The 12,335-nt window shown below is 47.1% G+C and overlaps 1 protein-coding gene across 2 annotated transcripts in view; it reads left to right on the top strand.

The window, feature by feature from the left end:
• GALNT10 (polypeptide N-acetylgalactosaminyltransferase 10) overlaps positions 1-12,335 on the top strand; it is a 225,921-nt gene that overhangs the window by 174,925 nt on the left and 38,661 nt on the right. For both annotated transcript variants that reach the window (XM_067732357.1, XM_067732358.1), the window contains one exon: positions 9,773-9,958. In XM_067732357.1, the coding sequence (XP_067588458.1) occupies positions 9,773-9,958 (186 nt within the window). The remainder of the gene's footprint in view (positions 1-9,772; positions 9,959-12,335) is intronic.

A 12,335-nucleotide genomic window follows, 5' to 3' on the forward strand; every position in this document is an offset into this window, starting at 1 on the left:
CTGCTATTTATATTTACCTGTCTGCAAGTTTTCCAAGCAAGTGAAAGCCCTGGACACCCCAAGGGGTAGGAGATAGAGTTGAGGTTGTGGGATTGGAAACTGGTACCCACCTGGCAGAATGGAGAGACCAGGGACTTCGAGGGGTGGTGTAGTTTCATGGTTAATAATGCCCGCTTTGGCATCAGAAACACCTGGTCTGATTCCTGGCTGTTACCTCCTAGCCGTCTGAACATAGATTGGCATAGAACTTTTCTAGGCCTCAGTTTCCCCTTGTCTAAGATAGTTCACACTGCCTGCCTTAGAGAGTTGTTGTAAGAATGAAACGAGACAATGTGTGTAGGTAACAGTGCTTAACACTGGGCCTAGGCACACGGTAAGCACCCAGCAGAAGCCATGACACTGACGGTGACGATAAAGATAAGAGGGTCTACCTTATGTTAACAACTGTCCTTTGGCTAGAAGCACCTGAGTATCAAAATAGGACAAAGGGTTTTGCCTGCTGTTGTGAACCCTGCCCGCCTCCAAATGGATTGGCAGTGCCTTAGAATACAGTGGCTAAGACTTACAAGTGAATAAATCAATCCTGGAAACAGATGAGCTATGACACTTTAATAGCCAGAAGCCCAGCGGAGCTGAGACGTGACAAGACCCAGAACACCTAGAAGTCCCAGAAGCCAGCCCAGGCGTGCGGAAGGCAGCCTTTCCCGCTGCGACCTCTGCACCATTGACAACACCCCCGAGGCCAGAGAACCAACAGGGATTGGTCTGGTTTGTGACTTGTTCCTTACTTCCCCCCTCCCCTTCTTCCCCCTCTCTCTCCTTCCCCTCTCCTTCCCCCTCCTCCTCTTCCCTTGGGGTCCCATCCACGGGGCCCTCTCCCATATGCTTGGTGTCCTGCCAGCTCTGGTGACACACAGAGCTCCTTTATTTTTGGTGCCCCTCAGCAGGAGTCTGTGCAAGGCTCAGACTCTGGACTCTACTTGGGAATTAATTTGATTACATACAGCAGTAGAGCAGAGATTCTTGAACAGACTGAACTGGATTTGAGTCCTGTCTTCACCACTTACCTGGCTGGCTGTGTAACCTTGGACCAGAAACGTCTTCTGAACTTGACTTCCCTCATCTTGCAGTGAGGATGATGAGCCGTGACCTGCTTCCTTCACAGGGAAATCACATCAAATCAAATCAAATGAAACGATGGAGGAGGAAGGCGTGTGGATTCAGCGGGGATTTGCAGACGCCTCTGGCCCCCCACTAGGCACGAAGGCTACACTGGCAAGCAGAGCAGTTACAGAGCTCTCCCTCCTACAGTCTAGAGTGGAGGGAAGCAAACTGAGTCAGTTCATGGGTATGGAACCGTGATCCAAGCTGAGCGGCATGAAGGGCAAGGTCCAGGGCTTCTGTGGCCATCTGCCCTAGGGACCTGCTGTGGTCTGGGAGGTCAGGAAAGGCTTTAGTGAGGAGTCGGAGGTGTGAACCAAGATCTGAAGGCTGAGCAGGAGTTAACTGGGGGGATATGTGAAGAGGCTTAGACCTCAGCAGTCCAGATAGCAGGGCCGGCTTGGATACAGACGCTGAGGCAGAAGGGGTGGGTCGTCATGGGGCCTTCGGACGCCTGAAAGAAGATGACATGGAGTGGGCAGGAAGGAAGGGAAGGGCAAGATGAGGCTGAAGAGGGGGCAGGACCCACTATACACATCTTGTCATCCTTGGGGAGGATTTTGGACCTTCTTCCGAGAGCCACGGAAACCGTGGAAAGGTTTTAAGCAAGAGATTGGAAGGGTGCCACAGTGCAGTCCTCTTCTCTTCCAAGAGGCCCCCTGGACTGCTGCGTGCAGACTGAAGAGAGACAGAGTGGATGCGGGGACAGCAGTCATGGCTCTTTTGGTTGGCCACAGACCACAGTAGTCCAGACAAGAGACAGCAGTGGCAAGAACCGGGGCCATGTTCGTGCTGTGTCACTGTTTCAGTGCCAGTGTATGAGAACCTCTCTTCTGTCTCAGTGTCCTCAGGCTGCTGCAACGAGGCACCACAAACCAATGGATTAAAACAACAGAAGTTTAATCCCTCACAGTCCTGGAGCCTAGAAGTCTGAGGTCAGGGTGTCGGCAGGGCCATGCTCTCTCTGCAGGTTCTAGGAAAGGATCCCTCCTCGCCTCTCCCTAGCAATGCTTGGTGTTTCTTGGCGTGTAGAAGCATCACTCCAGTCTCTGCCTCTGTGGTCAGTGGCTTCTCCTTGTGCGTCCAAATTTCTTCTTCTTATAAAGAATACCAGCCATTGGATTAGGGCCCACCCGAAATCAGTATGACCTCATCTCAACTTGATTACAGCTGTAAAGATGCTATTTCCAAGTAAGACCACATTCCTAGGTACTAGGACTTCAGCATACCTTTTGGGGAGGACACAGTTCAACTCTCAGCAACTCCTCTGAGTGCAACTCCTGGTGCACAGCCCACCAGGGAGAACCATCCTCCGAGTCCTAAGTGCCCTTCAGAGCAGACAGGAGGGAAAGTCTCCATTAAACACAGGAACCAGGGAGGCTGCAGTTCCCGGGGAAGTATGTGCATTTTCAGGTGGGATATACAAGGAGGACCAAGGAAGCACAGGCCTTGGGTTCTGGTCCTCACTCATACCTCAGTAGCTGAGAGACTTAGGGCAAGGCCTTCCCTTTCCTGAGCCTCAGTTTCCTCTCCAGTAACACCAGAACTGATGATACCTGCCCAGAATTGGTGATTGCGGGGAGTCCAATGAGATAATCAGCAAGAATTTCCTGAGAAGATACTGGGTGCCCAACATTGGGATAACTCACTGGGCATGTTCCTAGGAGAGGGACAGCTAGTCCAGAGGAAGCTGTAATATCCTTCCATGTTAACCCCTCAGGCTTCTCCCCTCTAATGGCACGATGGTTACAGGCACAAAGTCCATCAGCGCCAATACCATCCAGTGGGCAGGGGCGGGGATGAAACGGGAGAGACCAGCAGTGACAGTTCCCAAAGCTGAGTGATGGATCCTTGGGGCTTCGTTATTCTATTCTACTTTTTAAAAAATATGTGTGAAATGATCCTTAATTTTTTTAAAGAAGTTTAACAAAGAAGCCTACAGACTCTGGAGCCAGATTGCCTGAGTGTAAATCCAAGACCTGCCACTTACTGTGTAGACCTGGGCAAAGCTATTAATCCTCTCAGTGCCCCAGTTTCCTCATTAGTAAAAAAGGGATACCAACCTGCCTCGTGGAGTGTTTGTGAAGATGCGATGCATAAATGCATGTTGGGCGCTTGGATTCATGCCTGGGAGGGAGCGTACTAAACACATGGTGACCATTATTTACAGAAATAACGGTTCCAAACATCATCGTGTTGCTGATCCCAAGTCATCACCTTCAAGGGATCACACCCTCAGCCTTGCAGATCCTCTAACCCATGACTGCCACTCGGACACTGTCTTGGTTTGGGTTTCCTGAAGCAGATCCTGAGACAGGATTTGGGTGCAAGGAGTTAGTCTTAGAGGAGATTTCAGGAAACAGAAGCAAGAGAGTGGGGAAGTGAGAAGAGGAAGGGGAGACACCCAGGAAGGGTGCCTATGCCGGGCACCACGGCAGGCAGCCACGGTGACCCCACGGGGAGCCAGCACAGAGCACGTGCTCGGGGTTATCCCGCCTGAGGGGCGAGGGAGCCGGGGCGGCTGTGCACACGCACGACGGCCCTCAGTCGAGGTCTACCACGTGGATGCCGAGCCCCAGGCAGCGGCAGGTGCTGGCGGGTGGGAGGCAGGCAGGCAGAGAACAAAATGCTGAAGGGGTGTGGGCAGGGCACCCAGAATCCACCTGTGAGCACTCTGGTACGTGCTCTTTGAACACCTGCGTAGAGCCTTACCCTGATGGGAGCTCCCCTTCAGGATCAGCCTCACCGCCCCCGTTGGATGGCTCTGGCTCCTCTTGAGATTAGGGATAATCAGAGCGAGAGCAAGTCTGTATTGCTGCGCCGTCAGAGCAACCCCTGCAATGGGAATGATGCGTCTGCGGCATTAGGACAGTTGCCTTCCTGCTGCTTCAGGGCAGACATCTCTCAGCCCTGGCATTTTCACGCTGAGCCAGGTTATAGCCTCAGAGTCTTTCTTAACGTTGCTTTAGCTATCCGTGACACACCTGTGAGCACAGGCACTTCCATGAAGCCTGTTTGCCATCCCTGCCCTAGGGCTTATGAAGGTGGGGGGAAGTCCCGGCGTGGGACCCACCGAGCCACAGCCTCACTGTATGATTCTGGGCAAGACATTTAACTTCTGGTCCTAGCCGTCCCTCTCTGGGTAGAATGGAGGGTCTGACGGAAGTGAGGCAGAGATGGGGTTTGGTGCTCTCTTACAGTCAGGCAGGGATGGGTTTTAGACCTTGGCTCCATCATTTATGAACTGTGCTCCTTGGGCAGGTGACACCACCCGCTCTGAGCCTCATGGTGTCTTTTTGTATAAAAGGGGGCATAGTACCCCATTTGTAGTGGTAGTGTAGGCAACAGAGATTATGTGTATACAGTAGAGAGCTCCGTGTGTGAGCAGGGCCTCAGGAATTGTTCCCTGTAATTGTCATGATCAGAACCATCATCATCTTCCTCTAAAGCCCCTTCCAGCTCTAAAACTCTATGACTTTACGGACTGTCCTCATCCGAGAAGACAGCGTGGTAAAATAAGGCAACAGTCTTGGTTTTGTGTAAATGTTCTTTCTAATAAGGACAGGAGGAGCATAATTGCCCCTAAATAATTGCGCCGACTTTGCCACAGGCTGTCAAAAGGCCTTAATTGGTCCATCTGTAATGACTGCGGCCATCTGCGTTTGGGGTGATTTAGCGATGGGGCTCTGCCCGAGCAGGGCCCTCAATGATTAGAGCCGGACAGGGGCATACATCTCCCTCTGTTGGGAGTAGTGGTGTGCTATAGGAGATTATCTCATCCTCGTGTTAATGACCTACCAGTTGAACCCAGCCAAGAAGAAGTGCTGGTCACAAGACAATGACTGTGGATTTTTTTTTCTTTTCTATCTTGTCTCACTGCCCAAGAAAGTCTATTTTGGAAAGATTTAGTCCTTCAATTAGTGCAAATTGATTTCTGCTCTCTACAGAGCCACTGTTCCAAAGAGAAGTGGGAAAGGGCCGGAGAAGCCATATTAATCTTTGCAAGCAAGCAAGAGGCGACCTGGAGTATTTTTCAGCCTTCCAGCCTCAGGTTGTATATGGAGTTAATCTTTCCTCTGTATATCTTTTAATTGCTCCGACTTGCAAGGTGCCAGCCAACACAACACAAAACACACCTCATCTCCACTCTTTAAGTTTCTGGAGACTTTAAATCAAGTGTCTGGAGCAGTGCTTCCCCAAGTGCACCAGCACAAAAGTGATTAAGCGGTACCTAAGATGATCTCAGGTGGCCCAGAGACTTTGCATTAAGTAACATTGACTCATGGGGAGAGAATGCTTCCTCTTTTCAGCTCTCTTTCATTTCCTCTGATTACCTCAGATGGAAAGTCTCGTCTGGTTGCCCATATCTCCCTTCTTGACAAAGAGGGAGGCAGGAAGATCTGGCTAAAATCTAGTAACGTCGCTTTATTCTTATTTGTTTGGGTTTTTTAATTTATTAGCTCTTTATCACAAATGGTACCGATTTTCCATTTATAGTTTTTAACGCTTCCTTTTAAAATAAATTTTTAATTGAAAAAAAGTGAGCTGGGACTTGCCTGGTGGTCCAGTGGGTAAGACTCCGCACTCCAATGCAGGGGGCCCGGTTCAATCCCAGGTTGGGGAACTAGATCCTACATGCATGCTGCAACTAAGAGTCCACATGCCACAACTAAAGATCCCCCATGCCACAACTAAGACCCAGTGCAGTCAAAATAAATAAATAAATATATTTTTTAAGTGAGTTGATTTAAAAAAGAAAATCTAAAGTAAATTGTAGTGAGGTAGGCAGAAGTGGCAAAAATCGTGCCAGTGGTATATGATTATGAGAGATAGGGAAAACACAGCTAGAGAGGGGAAAGCCTCATGTTTCTACAGAGAACCCAGCAACTTACTGGCTGTATGACCTTGGGCAAGTTTCTTAGCTTCTTTGAGCATCAGTTTTCTCATCTGTCAAATGGGGAGAACTGTAATGCAGAGTATGATTTTATGAATCAAGGGAGATAAAATATGCGAAGCTCCTTTGCAAGTCATAATCTGCCTTACCAGTGAAAATGGTTCATTTCCATACGGGTTAGAAAAATAAAAGGTTCAGTGGGTTCTGGATCAAGCAGTCAAGGGGCCCTGGCTCTACTGTTAATTGTTGCACCTTCCCTTCTCTGGACTTGAGCTTTCTGTCTATAAAATGAAGAGACTGAACTACTCCAGTGCTTTCCAGGCCTAGCTGTACATCAGAATTACCTGTGGGTCAAGTAAAACCAAAGATGCTGATGCTTCCTTCAATTTACCAAATCACGGTCGCCTGAGAGGATGCCCAAGCAGCTGTATTTGCAGCCAGCTCACCAGGTGATTCAGCCACAGCCCCTGAATTAGGAGGGCCCTTCCAGCTCTAACTCCTGATGGAGTGAATTCAGAGCAGAACTGTCTGACTCCTTTAACCCAGCAGGCTCGTTCATATTATTGCAAAAGCTCATTCTTTTTCATTGCTGAATAGTATTTCCACTGTATGGATACACTGCATTTTATTTATCCATTCATCTGTTGATGTGTATTTGGATGATTTGATTTTCAATTTGGGGATATTATGAAAATTGCTGCTATGAACGTGAGTGTACATGTTTTCATGTGGACGTATATTTTCATTTCTCTTGGATATACACCTAGGAGTAGAATTGCTGGATTGTATGGTAACTGTGTTCAACTATTTATGGAACTGTTTTCCAAAGTGGCTGCACCATTTTACATTCCCACCAACAGTGTATGAGAATTCTTATTTCTCCACATCCTTGTCAACACTTATTATCTTACTTTTTCATTATAGCCCTCCTAGTGAATGTGAAGTAGTATCTCATTATGATTTTGATTTATATTTCCCTGGTGACTAATGATGTTGAGCATCTTTTCATGGGTTTATTGGCCATTCGTGTATCTTCTTTCAAGAAGTGCCTATTCATGTCCTTTACCCATTTTTTTAAATTGAGGTAAAACTCACATAACATAAAGTTAACCATGTTAAAATATACGATACGATGTTAAAGTGTACGATTCATTGGCATTTAGTACCTTCATAACGTTGTGCAACCATCACCTCTATCTAGTTTCAAAATATTTTTACCACCCCAAAAGGAAACCCCATACTTATTAAGTACTCACTCCCTATTCCCCTCCACCCCAGTTCATGGTAATCGCTGATCTGCTTTCTGTCTCTGGATTTACCTGCTCTGGAATTTCTTACACATGGAATGATATAATATGTGACCTTTTGTGTCTGGCCTCCTTTACTTAATATGATGACTTCTAGGTTCATCCACATTGTGGCATGTATCAGTACTTCATTTCTTTTTTGGCTGAGTAATATCCCATTGTATGGATATATTCCATCTTTGTTTATCTATTTATGAGGTGATGGAAATTTGGGTTATTCTCACCATTTGGCTATTGTGAATACTGTTCCTATGAACGTTCATGTATAAGTAATCAAAACAGTTTTTAGGGACTTCCCTGGTGGCACAGTGGTTAAAGAATCTGCCTGCCAGTGCAGGGACACGGGTTCGATCCCCAGTCCAGGAAGATCCCACATGCCTCTGAGCAACTAAGCCCCTGTGCCACAACTACTGAAGCCTGTGCACCTAGAGCCTGTGCTCTGCAACAAGAGAAACCACCACAGTGAGAAGCCCGCACACCACATGAAGAGCGGCCCCCACTCGCTGCAACTAGAGAAAGCCCGCGTGCAGCAACAAAGACCCAATGCAGCCATAAATAAATTAATTAAGTAAAAAAAAGAACCCAAATATTTCAGAGAGAAGCAAAAACAGAAAAGCATTTTTTAGCTGTCCTGGATTCCTTGATCCTTTGCATTTCCATAAAGTTGAGGATCAGCTTGTCAATTGTCAATTTCTGCAAAGAAGCCATCTGTGATTTTTTGATCACATTGAATCTGTATATCAATGTAGGAGGTATTGCCATTTAACAACATTAAGTCATCTGATCCATGAACATGGACTATCTTACCGTTTATTTTGGTTGTTCATTTCTTTCAACAGTGTTTTGTAGTTTTCAGTATACATTTTGTACTCACTTTGTTAAATTGTAAATGGTATTTTTACCATTTTAATTGCATTTTCAAATAGCTTTCTTATTTGCTAGTCTACAGAAATACAGTTGATTTTTAAATGCTGATCTGTATCCTGAAATCTTGCAAAGTTTTCCTGTTCTAGTTTCTTTGTAGATTTCTTAAGATTTTCTGTGTAAACAATCATGTCATCTACAATTAAAAATGCTGCTACAGGGGGTGGCCCAGTGGTTGAGAGTCCGCCTGCCGATGCAGGGGACGGGGGTTTGTGCCCCGGTCCGGGAAGATCCCACGTGCCGCGGAGCGGCTGGGCCCGTGAGCCATGGCCGCTGAGCCTGCGCGTCCGGAGCCTGTGCTCCGCAGCGGGGAAGGCCACAACAGTGAGAGGCCCGTGTACCGCAAAAAAAAAAAAAAAATACCGCTACCTTTTTCTTTCCAATCTTTATGCCTTTTATTTCCTTGTCTTACCAGTTGCACTGGCTAGGAATTCTAGAACAGTACTAAAGTGGAGAGAAAGTGGACAGCCTTTCTCCTGCTCTTAGGAGAAAAACATTCAATATTTCACCATTAAGTAGGATATAAACTATAGGGTTTTTTTTGTAGCCATACTAGAGTTTTCATAAAGGGCCATAACCCTGATTAAAATCAAGAGACACTAACGTTAAGGCTGGCACTTTTAGTAGAAAGAGACTGTCTTTGAGATTTATTTATAACAGCTTTTCCAGGCATGGGCCAGAAGCCAGCCTACATTAGAATAAGCAAAAAGAGGAATTGGTTGTTATGTGTAATAAGAACGTCTGCGAGTCCCTCTGCTTCAGGCACAGGGGGATCTGGAGAATCAAAATGTTACCAGGATAATGTCTGTCTCCATCTTTTCACTCTCTTTTTACATGTTGACTTCAGTCTCAGCAGATCTTCCCACCACCTCTCATCACCTTATTTTGCTAAAGATGTCACAAGCAACTCCAGACTTAGGGCCAACCAACCTAGCAACTCTAGTAAGAAAAAAGGGCCTCATTTTTCAATAGTTCTGAAAAAGAATTCTCAGGATTCATTGTTTGGACCAATTCAGGCCACATGTCCATCCCTGAACCAATCACTGTGGCCAAGGAAATGGAATGCCCTGATTGGTCAGGCCCAAGCCACATGCTCCTCCCGCTTGGAGATGCAGTCAAGCCCACAAGTCTGAAGGACTGAGAAGGGGAGGGGCAGTTTCCCAAAGAAAATCAGAGTACTGTTGCTAGAAAATGAGGGAATGGGTCCCAGCCAGACATAAACCACAGCTGCTAACGCCCTCGTACAGAAGGTCTCTCTGTGTTCCAGGTCTGGCACTAACACTGGACCTCTTTAAACTTCAGTTTCCCCCTTTGCAACACACAGGCGGTTATTCCTGCCCTTCTTGACCCTATCTGAAAGGTCCAATGAGACAGTGCACTGGAAAGCTCTATCTAAACTGTAAAGGGCAGTGCACATGTAAGGAAGGGGTCACAAGGATGATTACTCACCCATCTATCCATCTGTCCTCTTCTCTCTCCCTCACAGAGCACCTGAAGAAGCCACTTGAAGACTACATGGCCCTTTTCCCCAGCGTGAGGATTCTCCGAACCAAGAAACGGGAAGGGCTGATAAGGACCCGGATGCTGGGGGCCTCAGCAGCAACTGGGGATGTCATCACATTCTTGGACTCACATTGTGAAGCCAATGTCAACTGGCTCCCCCCCTTGCTTGGTAAGGGAGGCTTGCAAGGTGAGGTAGGCGGCCTGGAGTGAGCCACTGGCCTCCAGTCCTGCTTTCTGCAGGGAGTCCTCTATGCTACAAGGCTTCCCTTGCCTGCTTGAGATGCACCCAGCACAATGCCAGGTGCCATGAGGGTGTCAGGCCCTCAGGAGTGCTCAGAGCAACCTTAAAAGTTCTGTCCCTTCACTTTACAGAGGAGGAAGCTGAGACTTGGAGAGGGGAAGTGACTTGCCCAAAGTCATAAAGCACATTAGTGTCTAGTGACATGATTGCTTCTCGCAGGTTACTTCAGGTGTTATTGGAAAGCAAGCCAAGGCTGCCTACTGCTAAGAGCCAAATTGTAGGGAACACCATCATACCAACTTAGAACAATTATCATTCACTGCACTGCTGCTGTGAGCAGGGGACGCTGTAAGCTTTATCTTCAGCCCTCACAAAACCATGCCAGGTCGAAAGTCTTCCCTTTCTACAATAGAAGAGACTGAAGTTCAGAGATTTTGAGTGACTCACTTGATCCCTTGGGCAATAAGTGTCAAAGTCACCATCTCTCTGGTTCCAAAGTATATCTTCTTTCAGGATTCCACACTGCCTCCCTAAATTCATTTCCTCTTTGGAGAGTTTCTGACAGCTCTCAGGTAAGGGCTCCAGACAGAGGGCTGCGTGATCTAGGAGTCATCCACATAGGCTTGTGGACAGAAGGGAGACACGAGGCCTGGCTGCTGGGCACTGAGGTGCCTCAGGGCGGGTTGAAGAACCAGGTCTGAACCCCTAGGCTCTGAGCTTTGAGGAAGGCATTGAGCTGCCGCTGACAGGTAGACGCTGAAGAGGAAATGTCCTACTGGGGCTGGGAGTCAGGTGAGGGACAGAGATGGAGGCAGATTGGGGAAGATCTGTCAATCCAGAGAGAAAAGTGAACGCCTCAAAAATGGATGGGTATGCTCTCCGTAACAGAAAGCATAGGGAGCAAAGAGGACTCGAGTTTAGGGCAAACCTGAGTGTGTATCAGAATCATCTAGAGGACTTGTTAACACACAGAGTGCTGAGCCCTGCTCCACAGTGGTTGGTTCAGGAGGTCTGGGGCGGGGCCTTAGAAGCTGCATTCCTAACAGCCTCCGGGTGGTGCCAGTGCTGCTGGTTCAGGGACTATACTTCGGGGAGCACTGGTTAGGCCCCCATTCAGAAGTGAGGACAGAAAGCAAAACCCACACGGTTTAATGGGGTAACCCAGCAAGTTTGTTTCCTAACACAGATCAGCATGAAACTCTAATTAATATCAGATGATATGCTGCTGACCCCAAGGGTCCAGGATCCCACTGGGTTAGGAAAAGGATATAACCCAGATCTTCTGGTAAACTGTTTACCTAATTAAACCAAGAGATCTGCATCTGCCTCTCATGACTGAAAGAGAACAAAAAAGAGAAAAGGCTTCACTGTAAATCACCTAATTGGGACTTCCCTGGTGGTCCAGTGGTTAAGAATCCACCTTCCAATGCAGGGGACGAGGGTTTGATCCCTGGTTCAGGAACTAGGATCCCTCCTGTCATGGGGCAACTAAGCCCACATGTCACAACTAGAGAGCCCACGTGCCACAACTACTGAACCCATGTGCTGCAACTAGAGAAGCCCACACACCATGACGAAAGATCCTGCACGCTGCAAGGAAAGATCCTGTGTGCCGCAACTAAGACCCAATGCAGCCAAATAAATAAAATATTTGTTTTTAATTTAAAAAAATAATAAATCATCTAATTTATAGTCCTGAAGGAACATTGCGTTTGGGGGGGTCATTCAGTGACTCATAAAGAGACTGAAGTGGTAGAACACGAAGCTGAGCTTGCGGTTAACAAGCCTTAAGCCTTGTGTTAACAGCCTTAACTCTGTTTCTATGGAAATATATGAGGGTAATTTTCATAATCTGCAACCATACATGGAAGAAACATTCTTCCTCTTCTTTTTCCCTTTTTCCAATAGAAATGTGAACCACTGGTGTAGATGTAAAAGTCTATCCCTGCTAATATGAACAGCTGACCGAGCCCATCACAGCTTTTGTCTCTGAAACCATGAACATGCACAGTTCACTCTGCCTTCTTTGGAGAGTAGGCATTTCTGAGCCTGAAAGGGATTCAGCTCCCCTGAAAGGAAAGCCACTGTTGTTCATCATTTTCTTCATCTCTATCACCACCATCATCACTGTCATCATCATTATCATCATCATCGTCGTCGTCATCATCATGCCTCTGCTAGTCCCTTATCTTTTTTTGATCACAGCCCACATTTGAATGTGACTGGTAAAGCGGACAGGGCAGGCCTTATTATCCACATATTGCAAATGAGAAAACTGAAGGGCAGAGAGAATGAGGGGGATACT

The sequence above is a fragment of the Pseudorca crassidens genome, chromosome 3 (genome assembly GCF_039906515.1).
Source record: "Pseudorca crassidens isolate mPseCra1 chromosome 3, mPseCra1.hap1, whole genome shotgun sequence".
Lineage (NCBI taxonomy): Eukaryota > Metazoa > Chordata > Mammalia > Artiodactyla > Delphinidae > Pseudorca > Pseudorca crassidens.